We start from the raw sequence: 21,944 nt of genomic DNA on the forward strand, positions 1-21,944 counted from the left end.
ATTCATAGCCTCTCTTTAATGGCCATGCCTGCAACATCTGCCCCCTTAGGTCATACAAATAGATGGCTGTTGTTGCTCAGTAACAATAGAGCCAACATTTGAAAGGAACAACCCCCAGAAACACTTCCTTAATCTAACTAAGACCATTTTGTATAGACTTTCCTCCTTGGTGTCAGTTTCAAATGTCTCCATGATACTACTCTTCTTTAAATTGTGTTTTAGTGATTTCTTTCCAGTTTTGCAGTCTGTGGTATTCCTCATTTTCAGTATTTCTTTTTCTGATTAAAAGCACACAGCTCAGCCATCTGGTAGTTTTCTAGAGCCACCTGATAATTCACAATCCCATTCTGAGTTCTAAATGTATCAGTCCATGTAGCTAACGTTTATACACAAACATCTCTATAACAGGGACTGGGTAGATAGCTCAGTGGTTAAGAGCACTGGCTGTCCTTCCAGAGGTCCTGAGTTCAATTCCCAGCAACCACATGGTGGCTCACAACCATCTGTAATGAGATCTGGTGCCCTCTTCTGGCACACAGGTAGACATGCAGGCAGAACACTGTATAATAGATAAATAAATCTTTTTTAAAAATCTCTCTAACAATATATATCCAAACCCAACAGTGATGTTTTTCATGTTGCTTTGCCCAATATTCTATTAAAGTTATATTTTTATTTTATGTGTATGAAAGTTTTATCTGAATGTATGTATGTGTATCATGTTCGTGCCTGGCTCCCAGAGAGGTCAAAAGAGGGCACTGAATCTCCTGGAGCTGGAATTACAGACATTTATGAGTTGGCATTACAGATGTCAGGAACAGAACCTCAGTCCTCTGTAAGAGCAGCCAGTGCTTTTAACCACTGAGCCATCTCTCTGGCACCAACTCGCCCGAGTCTTAACTGAGAATGTTACCAGTAGTTCAAAAGATGTGCTGAGACTTAGATCATATCTACAAGTCACACTGAAGCTATAGCGATCAGTCAGTAACCCCAAAGTATTCATTCGGCACTTAGCCTGTCTTCCAGCATTGGCTCTGAAGTGGGGGGGGGGTGATCACTTGATAATAACTGAGATGGATCGCCAACACCCTCCAGCTCTGCCCTCTGTTTGCCAAGGCTTTGTGCATGCTGGGCAAACAGCTGCCCTTGGGCAGCCTCCAGGCCTTTTCATTTCTTTCCTTGAGGAAAAGAAGATGCTTAGGGACAAAGTCTGCTAAGTTGTGTAAACTGTCCACAAGCTCACTATGTAGCACACATTTCCAGGTAAATAATATCAGATGGTATCACATGACCTATACACTAATCATCATGGAAACTTTCTACTAATCAACATAATAAAGCCACAGTCCTGCAAGCATGATGGTCCATGCCCGTAACTGAAGCACTTGGGAAAGGTGGGATTCAAGATTATCCTCACTGCCTAGTGAGTGTGAGGCAGCATGAGCCACAGGAGACTCTATCTCCAAAAATAAATAAATAGGTAAATAAATAATAGCTTACAAAAGAATGAAGGAAGGAAGGAACAAACGAACAGACTTTGGGTCACAGCAGTCATCTTCTAATAATCAGCCAAAATGACAAACACAAAAGAGGGGTCCCCACTACATGTGCTCCAAGCCTTTTAGGAAACATGGAGCTGCTCCTTTGGCCACATATATGAGAATGCACATCAAGGCAACGGGCTCTGTTCCCAAAGGAATTTCCCCCATGAGTGTCAGCACAGCAAAACCAGAAGAGTCTTCATCACTCAGCATGCCCAGGGCATCATTGTAAATGAGTAAGTTAGGTTCGAGATCATTGCTAAAAGGATGAATGTACATATTGAGCACATGGAGTGCCAGAAAAACCAAGACAGCATCCTGAAAAGGGTGAAGAAAAGTGATCAGGAAACCAAAGGAAGCAAAGAGAAGGCCACCTGGGTTCCACTGAAGTGCTTGCCCATCCACCCAGAGAAGTGCGCCTTGTCAAACTAACAGAAAGGGGCCTGAGTGGCGGGAGTGGAGCCCATTTCCAAGGAATTCATGGCTTAATGGAAAAAAAGAAATAGGATACTTAGACTGCAGAGTGTTTTTCTAAAATTAAAGAATGAAATGAAAATGAAAAAGAACTCAGACTCCCTAGACATTTCAGCACTCATATGGATTTCAGTGTCTTTGGGTCATTTATAAGCAATAGACATTTTCACAGCTGGAGGCTCGGAAGCCATGACCGGGCACCAGCAGAACAGGTACATGGTGAGGTCTTGCTGCTCTGAAGACATCTTGTCTCCATGTACCCGTGTGGTAAAAGTCTACCCTAAAGTCAGTGGTCTCACTCTGGTCGGCGGTGCCTGCGTGACCACTGTCACTCTAAAGCTGCACTTCTGAATGCCACACATGAATTTTGGGGAGAGACATTCAGACCATATTATACGTCAGTCAAACAGGGATTCTAGGTTGGGGAAATCTGAGCTTGGGAAAAATAAAAATTTTTAGTTTTCATCTCTGTTTATCAAGTCCTACTTCAAACTCCTGAGACATGGAATATACCTTTGATGGTGCAATTTGACAAACATTCCATTAAGTTTTAACCCCAGAACAAAGAACGAAGGTCATAACGCACAAAACAGTACCTGGTTAAGTTTATGTGCATTGTATCTTGTAAACTTTGAGTATATGTAAAACTACTGAGGTAACTCGAGATTGGTCTAGATCAGTGACTGTTAAACCATTCTAACATTGGCTCAGAAAAAGACATGTATTTACATCATGACCAAGTATGTGTACATGTATATAACTACAACCGACCGTTAGAAAACAGCGTTCATCCTTACAATTCTCCACTGCTTTAGTAACCTCACTAAATCTGTTTCACAACTGGCGAAATGGATTGAAATTTTTGTTCTGGAAAAATAATGCTTGAAAAGACAAAAAGGAAAATGTCTGTTTTTCACCTTTCAATCAAAGGTGGTAGGAGCTGAAAGCTTCAGACTCGAGAGTGAAGTCACACGAATGCTAAGGTCAGAATCCTCCAAACCCCCAACCACTGCTAGCTGTTCAGTTCACTCAGAATTGTGCGTGTCGAGAGTTTGGGGGAAGGGGGTGTTTTAGAAGCACCCAATCGACCTTGGCTGTGGTCCCTGGACTCCACTGCTGTCATCTTGATCAGAGCTGTCTTGCCGCGCTCCTGTAACAGCGGAAGGAGAATGCTCTTCTGTCTGCACCTCAGCCATCCCGGAAGTCACCTGAACCAAGCACTCATCCTCCTCCTCCTCCTCTCCTAGCTACCGCTCATGCTGCTCTGTTCCAGGGCTGGGAACACTCCGTGTCATAACCCAGCATTGCTCTTCCTCTCTGTCATAAAGACACACCTCTGGGCCCCATGACGGCCATGAATCCTCTCCTAGGAGCCCCTCACCCCTAGATTTCCAGCACCTTTGGATCATCAGGCACAGCCGTGCCATCTCCAGCTGTGGAGAGGGTATAGCCTTTCCCCAGCAGGCCCCCCAGACACCACGTGAGCTCGTGGGTGTCAGGATTAACTCCCAGATGTCATAGACATCCCAGTCAGAACATCTTGTAAACAGAGATTTCTACCCAACGTTCTAACGTTGAAAATCAAAGACACAGGCACAAATCGTATGTGGTGGTGGTTTAAAGTAGATTTAGTAGTCAGGAACTGATTCCAATGAAGCCACTTCCAAAGTTCTGTTTTCTTATATGCTCCATCACTTATTCCAGCTAGGCCAGGCCTTGCCTCATCCCTGCTATCCCAGGAACACGAGCAGCATTCTCCCTGAGAAGGAGCCTTGCCTACTTTGCCTGCTAAGCACCCAATTGCATGCCTGCAGCCCAGGTCTCAGCTCAGCTCAGCATATTTTAAGGTTCTTAGTCTGCTTCCCTTGTGAAACACAACTTCCATACCTGGGGCGGGTGGGGCAAATTTCTAAAACTGCTTCAGCTGCTTCTCATACTTCTTACTGGGGAATATTTGGAAAGTAGAAAATAAAATATGTGAGCTGTGTGTTCAGTTTTAAAAATAATGGAGAAAGGATTTGGTATAAGTCAGTTTTCCTGAGACTATTTTTTTTTAATCTTAAGGTCAGTTTTGTTTTGTTTTGTTTTGTTTTGTTTTTTACTTGCAGTAACCGTCACTCCGCCGTGGACACTTTGTTGTAATCATTATCTCAATCTGGAGCTTACACTCAAATGTCCCCTAAGAACTTGGAAATAAGAGTGGAGTGGTGGTTTGAATAAGAATGGCCTTTACAAGGTTGTAGATTTGAATGCTTGGTCAATGGGGAATGATGCTACTTGAGAGGGATTAACTGTGGCCTTGTTGGAGGAAGTGTGTGGCTATGGGATTTCAAATGATCAAGCCAGATCTCTCCCTCTCCCTCTCCCTCTCCCTCTCCCTCTCCCTCTCCCTCTCTCTCTCTCTCTCTCTCTCTCTCTCTATATATATATATATATATATATATATATATATATATATATATAATCTCCCTACTGCCTGCAGTTCTGGATGTAGAATTCTAACTACTTTTCAGTACCATGTTTGCCTTCATGACTCCATGCCATGATGACAATGGATTAAACCTCTGAACTAAGCCAGCCCCAATTAGATGTTTCCTTTATAGGATTTGCCACGGTCGTGGAGTCTCTTCACAGCATAGGAGACTGACTAAGACAAGCGGCTCCTGAGAGAGAAACTGTAGGACCAACACCATGACTACAGACAAAGTCACCTTTAGAGAATAAGGGTGAGGCTGGGGATGCTAAGAACCTGCAGGCTTGGGTTTGTTCTGATACCACATGGGGCAGGGGCAGGAGGAGGGCAGGGGGAAGTAAGTGAGTGTCAGAGTAAAAGTCTCAATGTTTCAATTGTGTATGTATGCGTTCGTATGTGCCCACGTGTTCCTGGGTATGCACATGTGGGCTATAGTTCAACCTTGGGCATTGCTCCTCAGTAGCTGCCCACCCTATTTGTTAGGGCAGGGTCTCTGACAAAGACCTGGAGCTCACAGATGAGGCTAGGCTGACTGACCAGCAAGACCCAGGGATTCCACTGCCTCCGTCCTGTGCCCCAGCACTGGGGTTACAAGTGCATCCTACTGTACTAAGATTTTCACATGGTTCTGGTGATGGAACACAGGTCCTCATGTTTTTCCCAGCAAGTACTTGACTAAGTTATCCCTTCAGCCCCTGAAGGTATATTTACTGATCAAAATAGTTGCCAATAAATCAGTAAAACAGAAATAGAGAGAGAATCTCTGGGCAGATTCCTCAGGCCATATCTGAGACTTTAGATACACTTACAGATTCTCTGTAATGGGAAAACAATACCCCAAACATGTTTGAGCCTTGATTTACCCAATGTTTTCATCTGAATTCAGTCTTCATGGAACAATCCAAAAAAAAAAAAAAAAAAGCACACTTCCCATATTCTTTTCAAAACACAAGGAGGCGCTGGACATAAAGACATGAACACATGTATCCAACCCTTCAAATGAACTGATCCCATACTTAGTGCCCTGGCCAGTCCTAAGCAACAGGAATAGTAGAGACCTAGACAATCTGGCACAAAAAGCAAACAAACAGTATAATCGCATAAGATAAAAATAAATAAAATGGCATGCTGGCTAGATAATACCTAGGAGAAGGAGGCAGGTGTTTTAAGCAAAGGCATGAGGAATTGCTGGTCTAAGAATTTAATATATGACCATTGATAAAACCTACTGCAAACATTTTCCAAAACCATTTTTTCAATGAAGTTTTTAAAAGGGGTACATTATTATAATGCAGAGAAAACCATGTTTAAATGACTTAAAATAGGAACTATAAAGGCAGTGGGAGGTTCATAGACAATGAGATGATTGTGTGTGTATTCCCTCCACCAAGCACAGAATGGTCCTCAACTCCTTGTTTGCCCATCCTCTCCCAGTGAGCAGATATTGGAACATGGCTGTGATCCTGGCTATCAGCTTGATGAAGATCCAGAGTCAGCCATGCAGCAAAGGGGAAACAGAGTCTCTAAGCAAAAGGAACAAGGAAAGCTACGAGGCAAGAAGTCACGTGACATTTCCTCTGGTGTTTCTGGAGCTTTAAAGATAAGGGTAAAGTGGGAAGCATCCCGCTACAGACTTTAGGCAGTGACGAGTCGAAGGAAGAAAGCTGAAGCAAGAGAATGGCATACCCTGATGGACGTCTTTCAAAAAGCAGCTGCCGAGTGGGAAATAAGCTGCTAGGGTGGTAAAGACAAAAGGAAGTAAGATTTGTTACGAGGCTGTCAGTACCTAGGCAAGCAAGGGCGTGGTGTGGTGGGCTGGCCACAGTAATGCTAGCAGTGAACGAACTGAGGGCTCCTGTGGGGAATGGGTTCCCTGTTGGTAGAGATGTATGTGTGGGTTGAGAGTCTTGATTTTGATGGGCAAAAGTCAGCCCCTTTGCCATAACTGGGACAATTAGGGGAGGACTAAGAGCAAATAGGTGGACATCTTCAATTGGAGATGCCTGCTAAGACACAAGTAGAGAAGCCAGGTAAGAAGCTTGGGCTTGTAACATCAGGGGAACATTGAAACAGATACACAACTGCTGCGGAATTATCTCTCTGTACACTGTGTAAATTACACAGTGATTGGTTTAGTAAAGAAGCTGCCTGGGCAATAGCTGGACAAGATAAGGTTAGGTGGGAGAACCAGACTAAGGACACTGGGAAGAGAAAGGGCAGAGTCAGAAGGGTCACCAACAAGACACAAAGAGGAAACAGAAGTGCAAGATGAAAGAGAGGGTAATACCACATGGCAGAATGTAGATTAATATAAATGATAAATGGGTTAATTTAAGCTGTAAGAGCTAGTTAGTAATAAGCCTGAGCTATTAGCTGAGCATTTATAATTAATATTGAGTCTCTATGTTGGTTATTTGGGAATTGGTGGGCAGAGAAAAAAAGTTCACATACACACAACGTTGGAATTTCTCTGCACCCAGGTGGTCTTTAAGGCCATAGGCATTCTTAGCCCATGACAATGGCTTTTCACTGCAAATTAATAAATTGAGTAGCTAACCAAAGCAAGGAATCTGGGACAAGGTACCCAAATTGGATCTATCCCTCTGCTTTGCCACAAATCTCATTTGGGAGCTGCTTTGAAAGGTTCTCCTCTTACATTTCCACTCAGACACCATGGTAAGCTCCCCTTATTATTTTGAATTAATATATAATGCAAAAGGATGACATATTTTAAATGCATCAAAATTTCACTGAAAAAATGATATAATCTAGAAGGAAATTATATAAGCACACTGAGATTCAAAAGTAAGCCCTTTGTATAAATCACAGTGGAGGCCACACACAGGCTGACTGGAGCTTGCTGACACTGGGCTCAATGGGGAAGGTCTCCATTGTCACGCAAACGGGAGAACATTACAGAGAAGTGCTAAGAGAAATCCTAGAATAAAAAGAAGGCTGACGATTCCAGATCATCACTGAACAGTGATTGGTTGACGTCATAGGCTCACTGTGCTGACCTCACATCTCCTGAAGCTCTTTTCTCATCAGAGAAGATGACCCACACCCTGGGATAGAGCAGAGACAGCAAAGAGAAGGCTTCTGATTAAACTACCATGATAGTCAACTACAATGAAAAAGGCAGATCTCTCTAGACACCGTTCTTCAAACACTAAATACAACTATACATTCACCGCACAAAACTCTGCATTCTTACTCTGAGCTACAATTTAGACTTCCATGTGTATATTATTGATTTAATTAAATGAAGTTGATGGCAAATTAGTATTTAAGACCATTTAAACATTACTAGTGCTTTTAGCTGAGTCTCCTAAAGGTATGTCCATCCCCTTGCCCTTCTCTTCTGGCATTTACCAACTTCCCGTGTAAAAGCGAAGGATTTGAAAGGTAGCAGTTGACTCCTTCCAAGCTGGATCCTGCATTAACTTATGAAAGCCACGCTCAGCACTGGAGGGGGCAGGGTGAAGGGGTGTCCCCTATTTTCTAGTCTAGTCTGACCCCAAGATGTCCGGGGACTGCTCCTCTGAATAGGTAATTTCTGGGACCCAGTCACAATACTGCCTATTGCCACAGGAAAAGGCTAGTAGAAGCTAACATCTTGCTGAGGCTGCTTCCAGCCACATCCCTGACATCCTGGTGACTTCTTCCCATGAAACTGTAGAAAGAAGGAGAAAGACGCCAGGCCTGTACCACCAGTGGGGAGCAACTACTAACACATTATGGTTCTCCTGCTTACACTTACTCATTCACGCGCGTGGTCCCCTCCCTTTCTTATTCCTCCCTCCCTTTCTTCTCACCTCTCTTTCTCCTTCCTGACCCTTCTTGACACTAATGTAGCAATCTGGTATCTGGTCAGTTTTTGTTAAGTTTGACACAAGCTAGAGTTATGTGAATAGAGAGGGAATCACCAATTGAGAAAATACTTCCATAAGATCCGGCTGTAGGCAAGCCTGCAGGTCATTTCCTTAATTACTGGTTGATCGGGGAGGACCTAACTCATTGTAGGTGGTGCCATCCATGAGCTAGTGGTCTTGGGTTCCATAAGAAAGCAGGCTGAGCAGGTCAAGAGGAGTAAGCCAGTGAGGAGCACTCCTCTCTGGCTTCTTGATCAGCTTCTGCCTCCAGGTTCCTTCCCTGAGGTCCTGGCCTGACTTCCTTGAGTGATGGACTGTCACCTAAGAGTTGTAAACTGAAATAACCCCCCCCCCATCATAGTGTCATAGTGCTTTATCACAACAATAGGAATGTAACTAAGACTTCCGTCACAGGATCTGAGGCACCAGTCTGAAAAGGCTAAGCCAGATCCACTCTAAACATTGAGAAATATACTCTCTCTTAACTGCACATCTTTCTTCCGTGATGGTTAGAGCCTGTAGATCATTTCAGATCTAAGAATCTGTTTAGCCTTTTACTACATTGAAGATAAACCAACTTAGGTAAAAGAATCTTCCTAAGGACCCCATCTAATGGGAAGTTTATATAAGGTCTATGCTATGTACTTTTTCCCTCAAGGACCCGAGAGACAGAAGAGGCTATTTGAGGGCGGAAGTCACAGTGTATATTTTTGTAGCCCCTCATTTAATTGTAATCTCACTAGCACCTCCAATTCTCTGTGCTGTGACACTTTCGAAAGGTCGCCAGAAGCCACAGACGGTTTTCAAATGTTTGACTTTAGATCGGTTTTTATAAAAAGCTCCTTTCTCCTGCATAGTACAGTGTCTTCACATGAAAGCCCACTCTACAAGGAGAACGGTACCCTTCCCACCAGGGGAGAAGCCACTGGTGGCCTCAAAGACAGCATCAGCTTCAGCCAAAGGTACTAATCACATGACCTGTTCACCATCACGCTTGATACTCTACCAGGACAGGCTTTCATTAAGCCTTTGTAATTGTTCATAAGATCCTTTATTTTCCACAACCGATTCCTGTGAAACTGCAAAAAATGCCCCTCCCTTTTCTTGTCTCTCTGTTGGATCCTCAAAGGCCAGTTTTGCTCTAGATAATTGGCATGTGTAGCAAAATTAGAAGAGAGATGATCTGTGTTTACCATCAAGAATAATGGCTTCAAATCTGCTACTCTTTCCCCTCCCCCAGAACTCTTTCTCATTGGCAATCATAGAACTGAGACTAAGGTATCAGAGGCATTTTTAGATTTCTTTCCAGACAACCGGCCTACCTTACCTTTAGCTGGACAAGATGTACATCCACATGTCTGCTGTCTGCATCCTGCTGGACCGAGTAAGTCAGATCACGGACTCTCTCTGAGGTCATGCGGAGCCAGGTCTCAATCTCAGGTAAGTGGAGCACAATCTTCCAGTCAGCTGCTGTATGGAGAGGGGGTGGCTTTCCGTACTGCTGCTCAGCGTCTATGTCCTTCATGGCCTCTTCTCCCTCTCCTCCTCCCTGCTCCACAGTAGGTGTCATGTTGATGGCCATGGGGGAGGCATCAGTTGCCATGGGATCCGGGTCCTGTGACCTCAGTGGGGAAAGTGTCACGCTCATGGTTAACATGGAGAAATCTAAGCCTTACTGCTTTCCAAAACAGCTGAAAGGCAAAAGGAAATAAGAAAGCAAAGTCAGACTAGATTGCCAAATAAAGCAACGATACTTCACAGGAGAAACAGGGTTTCTAAATAAAGCTAGATTTCTAAATTAAGAAACCATTGCTCATAACAAAACAGAAAGAAATGTTTGATTTTCTACATTATAGTCCCAAGACCCAGCATGTAACACACAACCATAGTGGTGCCATCTCCCCAAATACCCATTTCCCCTCATTCCTTAGTAACAAAATACTGAGATGTTAGCTGTGAAGATTGTTGCCCAGAATTTAGAATTACAGTCCCCATTTGCTTTGTAGTTAGCTATGGCTCTCCCCGTAGTCAAGTTCTGGCCAATGAGAAGTAAGTGGAATAGGTACAGAGAAATTCTGAGAGCTGTTCCGAGGGACTGACTGAGCTAGAAGATGCTGCCTTCCTCCCCTTATGCTTTCCGTATTGTTCTAGTCCATTCGGCAGACTCCATGGCTGGAGTGCCAGCTCCAGTATGGCCGGGAGATGCCCTGGGGTGTACTAGGAGAGGACAGTGAAGCACAGGGCTAGGGACATGGGTCAGTGGGATACCAAGGAGCCACTCTGCCAGCATTGTTGACATGTGAGAGAAAAGAACAAACTTCTGTTTTGTTGAAACAATGATTAATAGGGGCTTTCCTAATGTATCCATCCAAACATCATTTTGACTAAAGCCAACATATTCAATACATGAATAACTAGAGGAGTGAATTCTAATTATGAAATGCACTATGTTGGCCTCAGATATTGTTCATTTTGGAGAATAGATAGATAGATACATAGATAGATAGATACATAGATACATAGATGATAGATAAACATGTAGAAATTTCAAATATTAGTTTCTCAGGAACTAGATTATACTACATAGGTCTATGTCTATCTGATTAATGGTGATTACTCAATGCTAAACCCAAGCTACATTAATATGGGGTTATGTTGAAAAATTGCAGAGGCTTTGGAATTTTAAGAGTAACAAACTGTTCTGACACACACTAGTAAAAGGTTACCAGGCAGGTGAGAATCACAGGTGCACTTCATGGTCAACTAAGTTTACCTTTGAGGGTAAAGTTAGTCACTAACAAAGATCCTGCTATAAGCTCCCCTGCCTTCTTGACAGTGGCTCTTTTCTAATAAATGGATGCTATTTCAGCCTCAGGAGCAACTTGTACTCAAGGCTAATGGATTTCTTTGTATTTTACAAGGTTGACAGTTTGAGGATTTTTTTTAATACATTCAAGTGATACTTTCAGTACTGTAAAGCAGCTGATCAAAAGTTCATAAATTTAATGTGATTATCAGAAAATAGCTCGCATTTCTTCAGGTTCGGAACATTCACTCAGTGACTGGCTTTGCTTCCTATTGCTGTAATAAGGGCTATGACCAAAGCACCTTTGGGAGGGAAGGCAGGAAAGGTCTATTTTGCCTCTTAGGTCATAGTCTGTCATGAGGGAAGTCAAGGCAGGAACTCAGCGCTGGGACCTGGAGGCAGGAGCTGATGCAGGGGCCATGGAGGGTACCACTTACACGGCTTGCTCAGCCTGCTCTCCTATACAACCCAGGACCAGCCCAGGGGCGGTCCAAAGCACACTGAGCCCTACCACTTAATCATTAGTCAAGAAAAAGACTTGCCTACAGGCTAATCTGATAGAGGCATTTCCTCAATTGAGGTCTGTCTTTCCAGAGGACTCTAGTTTGTTTTAAGATTAAAAAACAAAAAACAAAAACAAAAAAACCAAAACCCAACTACAAAAAAAAAAAAAACCACAGTAACCAAGGCAGAGTTATTCCTACCAACCAATATAGACAGGAAAATAAATCAAGAAAGCTTCCAGTTTGACCAACAACATCCAACTGTCCAGCACAGTAACGAAGGCAAAGGTATTCCTACCAACCGACATAGACAGAAAAATAAATCAGGGTAGCTCCCAGTATCTGACTGTCCACACTGGAATGAGCATGGGAAATAACTAGATCTGCTCAATTGACAAAAGTGCTTGCTAGTAATCTACCCCTGTGTCCTTATCTCCCTTCCAGTACTGCAGGATGTGCAGTATAATCCCCTCTTGACTGCCTCCCTCCTCTCCCTACTTAGCCTCTCCTACTCCCTCCCCACCCTCATCTCTCTCTAATAGATTCCCAAGCAGCACAGACTGGCTTTGAAATTCTGATCATCTTTCCTCTTGCACACAAGTGCTGGGATGACTGTTAGGTCCCACAATGTTGGGCTCCCCTTTCTTAATTTCTTCAACATCTAAATTTGGAGTTAAATTTATCAGTGAATTTTCTGAAGTAAAGTCATTTATAAAACACATGTCATAAAGTTGGCTGACCCCTTTGGTGCCTGCCTTATATAAGATAGGTTTTGGGTTAACTCAACACCTTTCTCTACCTAGGTGCAGGAGGGAGAGAAATACACTTCTCACATTTTTAACCATCCTTGTGTTCAATTTTTTAAAATAATAATGATACTAGACTTGTCTAATAAAAATATTCAAAGGTAACAAATGTCCGCTGAAGGGATCCAAACCCCAGAAAGACTGAGCTACCCCAGTACACAAGTCATACCCCAACCACATGGTGGACTTGGATTCTGACTTCTCAAACCACCTCTAAAATATTAATCAGTTCATTGCTTTCTAAGGGACAGATATCAAATCTCAATTTCAGAGAAGGAACCTGATAACCAAGGTTAATCAAGCTTGCTTATTCAAGGACATAGGACTGCTTACAAATGGAGAACACACTGATGTTACAGTGATTGTCTGAGAGACTAGACTGAGCCAAGGGGACAACTAAGAGCCAGACAGTGGGCACAGAACTGCCTCAGATACACACACAGTCACGCACTCACACAGACCTGTGTATAACTAATGCATGGAACCTACTGACTGCAGGCTTTTCAGACTGGGTTTCTGTGTGTAGCTCGGCTGTCCTGGAACTTGCTCTGTAGATCAGGCTGGCCTCGAACTCAGAAATCCACCAGCCTCTCTGATTGCCTGTTTTGTGAGATTCCTAAACCAAGTGATACACATCCTACCTTGGACTAGAGAATGTATTAAAGAATCAGCTCATCCACATGTCAAAGAATGATCTTAAACCCACATTTCCACATACGCTATCAGGCTACATAGAGATGTGTGAGCATTTACTCAATATTTCTCAGCCTTAGTTTCCTCATCTGCAAAATAAAGGAACTCAACTAGATAAACAGTAAGATCTCATCCTGGCAGAAGAATGTAAGATTGCCACAGTAAGAGATCTGGGGGGTTCGCAGTTGCTACAGCTTCCTGTCTGTATGGAGGGCTGTGTAACAACTACACAGTGTTCTCCGGTATACCAGAGCCTGCAAACAGGACCAACTGACTTGTCCTAGTTAATAGGAAAGAGAAACTAACACCAAAAAAATAACTTATAAAGCATAGTGGTGTTGCTAATTCTTCCCAGGAGAACAAACATGGTAGGGACTCCCTTCTAGGAATCTTCTACTTGAGACTAATGACACAGATGAGGTTATATGTGTAGAGGACACACAGGACAGGAAAACTACACAGAAGGTGTCTGGGGAGGACAGAATGTGTATTTCTCAGGAGGAGAGGGCAGGAGCCCTGAAAGTCAAACTTGAAAACAAGACTTTCCTGAGACAAATGTTCAACCAATCAGATTGCAAACAAGGAACATTCTTGCATGAGCCAGAGGACTCAGACAAAGCATCGTTTTACTGAGTTCACACTTCAGTTTGTGTCCTTTGCTTCCCTTTATGAGTACTTTTGGCACTGAGAAATGAATGCGTGTGCCATGTGCTTAGCTTGGGAAGCAGCATCAATGAATTAATTACATGTTTTCATGGGAAGCAACTGCTATACAACCTTCGATTTTCAATTTGAACAGTTCACATTGCAACACAGTACCACGGAGATGGCTATACTCCATGGTTTTCTCAAAATCCACGTCAGATTTAAAGGATAAATTTGCAGCATAATTCAAGCAAATAGCTTCAACCATGTGCAGACTGTGGTAATGATCTTTGCATGGAATTTCCTGCCCTTATGGTTACTCAGTCTTGCTTCTAAAACAAATTAATTACTTCACTTAAGTGAAATAGTATAGGGGATCAGCACAAGCCTCTACTTCTACATGCTGAGGGTTCTACACGTTTCCTTTATGAGTCATCTCATAAAGGAAAAGATGCCTTCTACTCTTAAAGACATCGAAAAGTGAAGAGTCACTAGACAGCAGCTCGTGGCAGTTCAAGTGAAGGCAATAGGCCAAGGGCATGCAGAAGGTACCCACCGGAGTTGCAACTGACACCAAGAGGAGACAGGACTCATCAATCGGCATTTGGAATCCAAGGCTGCCCCTCCCTCCCACTACCGAATGCTTGCTGTGGTCACCTTCCCAGCATTAGAGATAATACCCCCTTTATCCCTGCTCCTGTTAAAAATAGCGTCCGTCCATCAAATCCTTCCTTTTCACACACCTCAAGAAGAGGCAATATGCAAAGTACAAAGGCCGAAAGAGGCAAAAGAGTCTCAAGTCTTTCCTTACTAGTCTGTGGGAGTGGTTTCCCACCTTACTCCGCTCATGATCCTGTGGGGACAGAAGAGAATGCACCCCAGAGTGCTTACTAAGGGCCCTAAGGGCCGGTACTAGGATCTCTCGAGCAGTCCAGAAGTTTCCGATTGAAGCCTGAGATTACCAGAATGCGTTTGACTCGAACAGATGTGTTTAAAGAGGACAGCCTTCTTAGAACAAATCAAAAGGCAAAGATCCCAGCTGCACAGCCCTCAAACTTGCCCATCTCTCCTTTCCTCCCGTTATTTCCTGTTTTAAATAAAGGAGCAGAAAAATGAGGACCCACCAACTGTACTCACTGGAAAAGCTTTCCTTCCTCAGGATTAAGCCTCTGGCTCCTCCTCCTCTCCCCACCCTGGCTTTCTGCTGGTAGCCAAACAAGAGAAAGGCCAGCGTCAGCGGCTCCCAGCCAGCAGAGCAGCAGCTCTGAAGCTCTTCAGTGGTCTAACTCTCCCGTGAGGGCTGCACACAGCCCCTATTTGGAAGCTAATGTATACATTACAGGCTGCAGTCACGGGCAGGCCTTTTGCAAACAAGCAGGGAAAGTGATAAGTGAGCCGAGAGGAGGAGAGAATTGCCAAAACAAGGATGCCTAAGGAGACCAGCACTCCATGGACAGAGCTCTTCCAGGCATCATTCAGAAGAAACAGCATGATATTCCCCACAAATCAATCGCCCCTAAAACAGGATAAATAAGACTAGTGTGCTAGCTCTCAAAGCTCTCTGACTGAATGGGCTTGCTTGTTCCCTCTGCCCTCAAGAAACTGTTTCTTTCGTGTAAATATCCCATGACGTGTACTATGTGAAAGTCAGTCTTGTCGTCATGTAAACCAACCCTAAGACTAAACACAGCCCTCCATGCTCTGCTTGCTAGATGGTCTAATTTTAGCCACAACAACAGATCTGCATGCTGCATGGTACACTATACGAAATAGAGGTAGAGGCCATTATGTTAGGCATAATTCCACCAATCCCAACCTAACAGAGTCTCTTTTTCTCCCCTTTCGCTTCCTCCTTTTCTATTCTGGTAACTAGTCATCTCGGAGACTAACCATACTGACATTTGGAAACAAAAATCAAATCTTCTGGACTATTTCAGTTTTTGTCTCATGATCTGATTGCATAAGGGAAGCAAATGAACTCAAGAAGTATATCCTATACCCGAGTCCAGGATAGACTGCAGGATTAGGCTCTGCCAAGAAAACACAGGCACAGTCAACAGAGCGCTTAGTTAAACACCACTACCACCACCTAGATGAGCGAGGACCTAGTTCATCTCCTGGCTTTAATTTGTGCTACCTGCCTACCTCTCTCTGGCACTTGTGGGATCTGCAGACAGGAAATTTTAAGTCAAAGAGCTGTTACTGCTGAGTGGAAAGTTAAGTTTGAACTTGAGGAAGAAAGAGAAAGTGGCTTTGGTTGAAAAGGAAATTTCCAGAACCATGATCTGTGCCTCTTGCTGTGCCTTCTTAGACTCCTAGGATCGACATTGTTCTAACCTTCCTCCTAACAGGCCATCTCAGAGTAAAGCACACTCCCAGTGCCCCAGGGAAGGGGACATGTTGACTGGTGGCCTAGGGCATACCTCCACAGTGTAAAAGGTCACCTTGGATTTATCAGTGCTTGCCCCTTCTCATGTTTTAATGCCCCGCCCCTCCCAGGCTGATCCCGCCAGTCACGCTCCCAGATACCATGTATGCAACGTGGTCCTTCCCCAGTCATACCTCTAACTCCCTTCTCCTGAGCATGGCATCTTCCATCAGCAATGCTGCACTTCATAAATCCAACCCTTTCCTCAACCCCTCCTCCCCGATTCCCTGAGGCACGGGTACACAGCCTGCGCATGCTAGTCGTCATATCCATATTTCTTTCTTCCAGGACGCAAATCAGTTCCTGTCACAGAGAGTCATTTGACTGCTTCAAGCACTCGGCCACAAACCACCCACAATCATCAGTACATACATGGGACACAATGACGTGGAATGCTCATTTCTTTTAGTCCCATCCGGTGCTGACGAAGTCACCTTTAAGCAATTGGCAGCCACCTTTCTCTCGATTGCGAAATGTCTTGAGAAAGACTGCATTTGTAAAACACTAATCTTAAAACAAAGTATGGAGACAGGCAGATCCCTGGTCTGCATAAAGAGTACCAGTCCAGTCAGAGCTATGATGAGGGCTACATACATACCCCGTTTCAAAAACACAAAGTAATACTTAGTCGATGCTATTAATGTCAATAAAATGAAATAAGATTGATTTCAAATCAGCAGACATGATTGCTAATCAACTACATGTAAAACATCATATGTTTAAATGACTCGTGGCTAGCCTCAAAAATTATACTTTCATAGGGACAATCTCTGTCTCCCCATCCCCACCCAAGCACTAATACCTATCGCCTAGGAAAGAAACAGTCAACTATACACAGGCAAAGTAAAAGGTCTATTAGGCCCCAAGAGAATGACATTGATCACTGGGCAGTAGAAGGGTAAGAACACTATTTTCTGGAGAAGGTGACATTTGAGATGGGCTTATAAAAAACTGAGATTGATTTAGATAGGAAAAGACAGGAAGAGGGTGAAGGGATTCTAGACAGCGGGGGAAACAGGTTAACACCCCTACATTATGAAGCCCAGAATCAGGCTACGAGAGAGACTGCAGCCTCATTCCAAGGACTTAGAATGCTGTATCCTATGAGGTATGGAATTAATTGCATAGGTTACAGACATCAGAAAACACAGAGAAAGTAGAAATCTGGCACTAGGGAAATGTCCAGAGATCTACAAGGATGATCCCAACTAGGAATCTAAGCAATAGTGGAGAGGCTACCTTAAATGCCCTTCCCCTATAATGAGACTGATGACTACCTTATATGCTATCCTAGAACCTTCATCCAGTATCTGATGGAAGCAGAAACAGACACCCACAGCTAAACACTGAGCTGAATTCCTGGAATACAGTTTCAGAGAGGGAGGAATGATGAACAAAGGGATCAAGGCTGGAGAAACCCACAGAAACAGCTGACCTGAACAAGGGGGAGCTCATAGACCCCAGACTGATAGCTAGAAAACCAGCATAGGGCCAACCCAAATCCCCTGATCATGGGTTGACACAGGTTAGGAGGCCTGTGTAATCTATGGGGCCTTTGATAGTGGATCAGTATTTATGCCTAGTATAGGAATGCATTTTGGGAGCTCATTCCACATAGAGGGTTACTCTCTCAGCCTGAACACATGGGAGAGGGCCTGGGCCCTGTTCTGCATCATGTGACAGACTTTGAAGATCCCCCATGGAAGGCCTCACCCATCCTGGGGAGCAGAAATGGCATGGGGTAGAGTTTGGTGGGAGGACAGGGGATGGGGGAGAGGGAACTGGGATTGACATGTAAAACAAGATTGCTTCTAATTTAAATTTTAAAAAGCAGATAAAATGAGGCAAAATAAACAACAAGTAGAAGCAGGTAGACCCTTGTTTACCGAGAAAAAGAAGTGAAAAATCAAAATTAAGAGAATCAAAACCCTTTTTCCAGCAAAGTCTTCATTAATACAGATTATAACCTTAAACTTCCTGGCATGCTGGGGGAGGGGAGAGACTGATTTCATATCAGAGTGATTAAAGGGACTCTGTGTTCTGTCCTACCTACTCCATTAAATATAAAAAGAAGTCTCCATTTTTAGTTCTCCATTAGTATTGGTTCACAACCATAATATCACAGAGTTGAAGTGGAAAAATTTTAAGTCCCATCTTATGTAATTATTTGACTTTTTTCTTGTTCTAAAAGTTCTTTGAAATTAATTTTAAAGTAATACATATTAATTCATACATTGTAAAAATAGGATCATTGAGGTGATAAGATCCTCTTCTGTCCCCATGTTCTCAATGCCTGACAACAAATGAAGAGAGGCTATTCATGTGCCTCATCATCTCAATATATGAGGTCAGTAAAAGATGAACCATGACAGCAGAGAAATCTTTAAGCATTCTGAATTCCAAATCCATTAGTCATCTGGATTAATGCAACAATTCTTAAGTGTTTGCTAACTTGGTGAACATTCCCCAGATATTAACAAGCATTCTACAAAAGTTGCTAAGGAAATGTCTAGGTAGAGACAGCCAACTGAATATAGCTACCTAATTCTGCTCCCTCCTAAAAACCTAAAATCACTATCAAAAAATTTTTTAAGTAAGTAAAGAAGAATAAGAGGGAAAGCAATATTTTAAAAGCTACAAATTAGATAAACAAGTAATAAATGTCTTTCATCACTTTCAAAAGCTAAATCCTACACAAGTAATTCATGGAGCAAAGAAACCACCTGCCTTTTCCTTCAAGTATTTTGGATCTGGTGGACCTAGACATCTCTACAGGTAGACAGAGGGTTGTACATGGAAGATATAATTTTACCCAAAAAAGGTCTGGTGTTTGCCTAAGCTCCTGAGAGGGAACCTCTAAATCCACAGGGTTTCCTAAGTAACAGGAACGACTTTACCATCTATGGGACATTAGATCCTATCTGATAGTTTGTGCTAATGGGGTGACAGACAATGGAGCCTGACAGACAAATCAACCAACCCTGGAATTAAAAAGTTAAGGCTTTGGGGAAACTTTGTGGACATTGAATCAACCTAACATGCCTTTATAATGAAACCCCAACAAAAATCATGGATCTAAAAGCTCAAGGGTCTTTCCCAAGTTATCGGCACTCCATGCAAAATATCACAAATTGGTTACAGACAGACGATGCATCCCTAAGGGCCTGAAAGCTTTGTCCTAGTCCCAGATTCTAGGAAGTAGGCTCTGAGTTGAAGGCAGAAGTATGTAAAAAGGATCACTAATTAGATGTCTTTGGATGTCTCTGTCTCATGTGTTTGTCTTTGTTCATGTCTGTGTAGGGGTACATGTGTACATGTTTAAGAATGTGTATGGAAGTCAGAGGTCAATGCTGAATATTTTCCTTAATTGTTTTCCCCTATATTTTTGACACAGGGTCTCTCACACTACTTAGAGTGCAATAGTTGACTAGATTGCTAAATTGCTTAACCAGCAAGCCTTAGAGTTCTCCTGTCCCTACTTTTCCCATGCTGGGATTACAGGTATAAGTGCAGTGCCTAGTTAAGTGAATGAGACAATTCTGGACTCAGTTCCTAGTGTTAAAGTATCAAGTTGACTGAATGAACCAGTTCCCAATCTTTGGATTTCTTAACATGGAAATTGAGACAACAACTGCCTTTCTTAAGAAGGAAAAAGAGTCCTGCCAACTAATAACCAAGTAACTCCCAAAAGGAGGCCTATAAATGGCTAACAAGTACGTGAATAGCAGCGATCCATCTAACTAAACATTGGGAAAGGCAAAGTGAGATCATGGAATACTACCTTACTCCAACAGAATAGCAAAATTAATGAATATAGAGAATGAAGAACTCATAGAATGTTGGGGCAATGTAACCAGCACAGCCATATGGAAAACAGTCAAGGTTCCTCTGCAACTGAAAACAGAACTGATATAATCTAGCAATTGTCCTACTGAGTATAATACCAAAAGGAGATGAAATAACTGTATAAAACACATACTTGCATCTATAAGTTTATTTTAACCCAATTTACTATCAGTAAAATATGGAAACAACCAGGATACCTTTCAATGGATGAATAGGTAAAGATTATGTGGTATATATACACAATGAGGTATTCAGCCATAAAAAAGAATGTCATTTATACAAACATGGATGGAAGTGGAGGTCATTATGTTAATTGAAATAGGCCAGACAAAGAAAAACCAAATTCCATATATTCTCACTCTTTTGTGGAAACAAATATACCAATCTCAAAGAAGCAAAGACAGGAATAGTGGTCACTAGAGATTAGATGGTTAGAGGGGAGAGAAAACAGAATGAAACCCCATATGGTACACCAAGGCACGGATTGGAGCAACCCCTTGTATGTGTTCAGCATAGTAGAGTCCCTATTGTTTAAAATGACCTATGGATTTTAAAATGAGTGGTAGAATATTAAATTCCCAATAAATAAAAATGATTAACAAATAAATGGAAATGGTTATTATCCTGCTTATTACACATTGTACACATGCATTAAATTACCAAACTATACCCCATAAAGATGTAAAAATATTACATCTTTAACAAAACAGAAAGAGAGAGACAGAAAGGAAGGAAAAGACGAAGAAAGAAAAGCAGAGGACAGGGAAGGAGATGGAGGAGAAATAAGTAAGTAAATAAGTTGGTCAAATGTTGAGAATTCTACCTAGACTTGTACACCAAGAACAATATAAACTAATAACCACCAATATTAAGGTAGTTTAAAGACATTTAACATCCACCCACACACTCTGAATACTTTTCTTAAAAGATATTAGAAGTCTCCGTGCAGTGGTGGCCTGCATTTAATCCCAGCATTTGCGAGGCAGAACAGGTGGATCTCTGTGAGTCTGAGACTAGCCTGGTCTACAAAGTGAACTCCATGGCAGCAAGGGCTACACAGAGGGACCCTGTTTTACCATCATGCCCCAAGATATTAGAAGTTGGATGCTGTGACACACACCAGTACTCCCAGCAGTTGAAAGGCAGAGACACGAGGATTTCTGCAAGTTTGATGCCAACCTGGTCTATACAAAGAGTTGGTGGAGAATTGCAGCTAGTGAGACCTTTTCCTGAAACTAAAAGTAGATAAGTAAAGAAGATCTTGGGGGTGAGGGGAGATTAGAGGCCACATTCTACTAAAACAAAAGAGGAAAGCAAGAATCATGAGATTCAGAAAGCAGTACAAATTCCACAAGGTGATGGGGAGGGGGCATTCCAGAATGACAGATGAATGCTAGGTAAAGATGGTATATGGTTTGAACGTAAACATTTGATACCCTGCTGACAGCAGTATTTGCAGAGGTTGTGGGACTGCAAATGCTGTGAGTTATGGGAGGGAGCACTGAGACTCATAGCCTGGTCTGCCTTTTTTATCTAGTATCTACTTCCTGATCTGCCAAGACAGAAGCAAGCCACCCCACATTCCTGCTACCACAGCCCCAAGAACTCCTGCTACCGTGACCCCCACACCTCATAATGGGATATCCTCCAACTGTGAATCAAATAGAGCTGTCTTCCTTTAAGAGTTTATATATTGTTTGTTTGTCTTTTGGACAGGTAACTGGTCCTGATAACAAAAAAAAGTAACTGAGGTAGAAGACTTCTATCTGAAGTGAAACAAGTCAACAGCTCCTGTCAGACAGTTCCAAACAATTCACAGAGAGACAATCTGATGGGACAACACCTTGGAAGAGATTT

The 21,944-nt window shown here is 42.7% G+C and overlaps 1 protein-coding gene across 4 annotated transcripts in view; it reads right to left on the reverse strand.

The window, feature by feature from the left end:
• Nucleotides 1-21,944, reverse strand: part of Akap6 (A-kinase anchoring protein 6) — a 441,052-nt gene that overhangs the window by 325,570 nt on the left and 93,538 nt on the right. For 2 of the 4 annotated variants that reach the window (XM_040743100.1, XM_040743097.1), the window contains exon 2: nt 9,688-10,051. In XM_040743100.1, coding sequence (XP_040599034.1) covers nt 9,688-10,017 — 330 coding nt within the window. In that variant the 5' untranslated portion in view covers nt 10,018-10,051. Of the gene's footprint in view, nt 1-9,687; nt 10,052-12,511; nt 12,516-14,950; nt 14,971-21,693; nt 21,705-21,944 lie in introns of those variants that run through there. The other 2 variants (XM_040743098.1, XM_040743099.1) reach the window with 2 other exon arrangements.

Source organism: Mesocricetus auratus, unplaced genomic scaffold (genome assembly GCF_017639785.1).
Source record: "Mesocricetus auratus isolate SY011 unplaced genomic scaffold, BCM_Maur_2.0 Super-Scaffold_15014, whole genome shotgun sequence".
In the NCBI taxonomy this organism is placed as follows: Eukaryota; Metazoa; Chordata; class Mammalia; order Rodentia; family Cricetidae; genus Mesocricetus; species Mesocricetus auratus.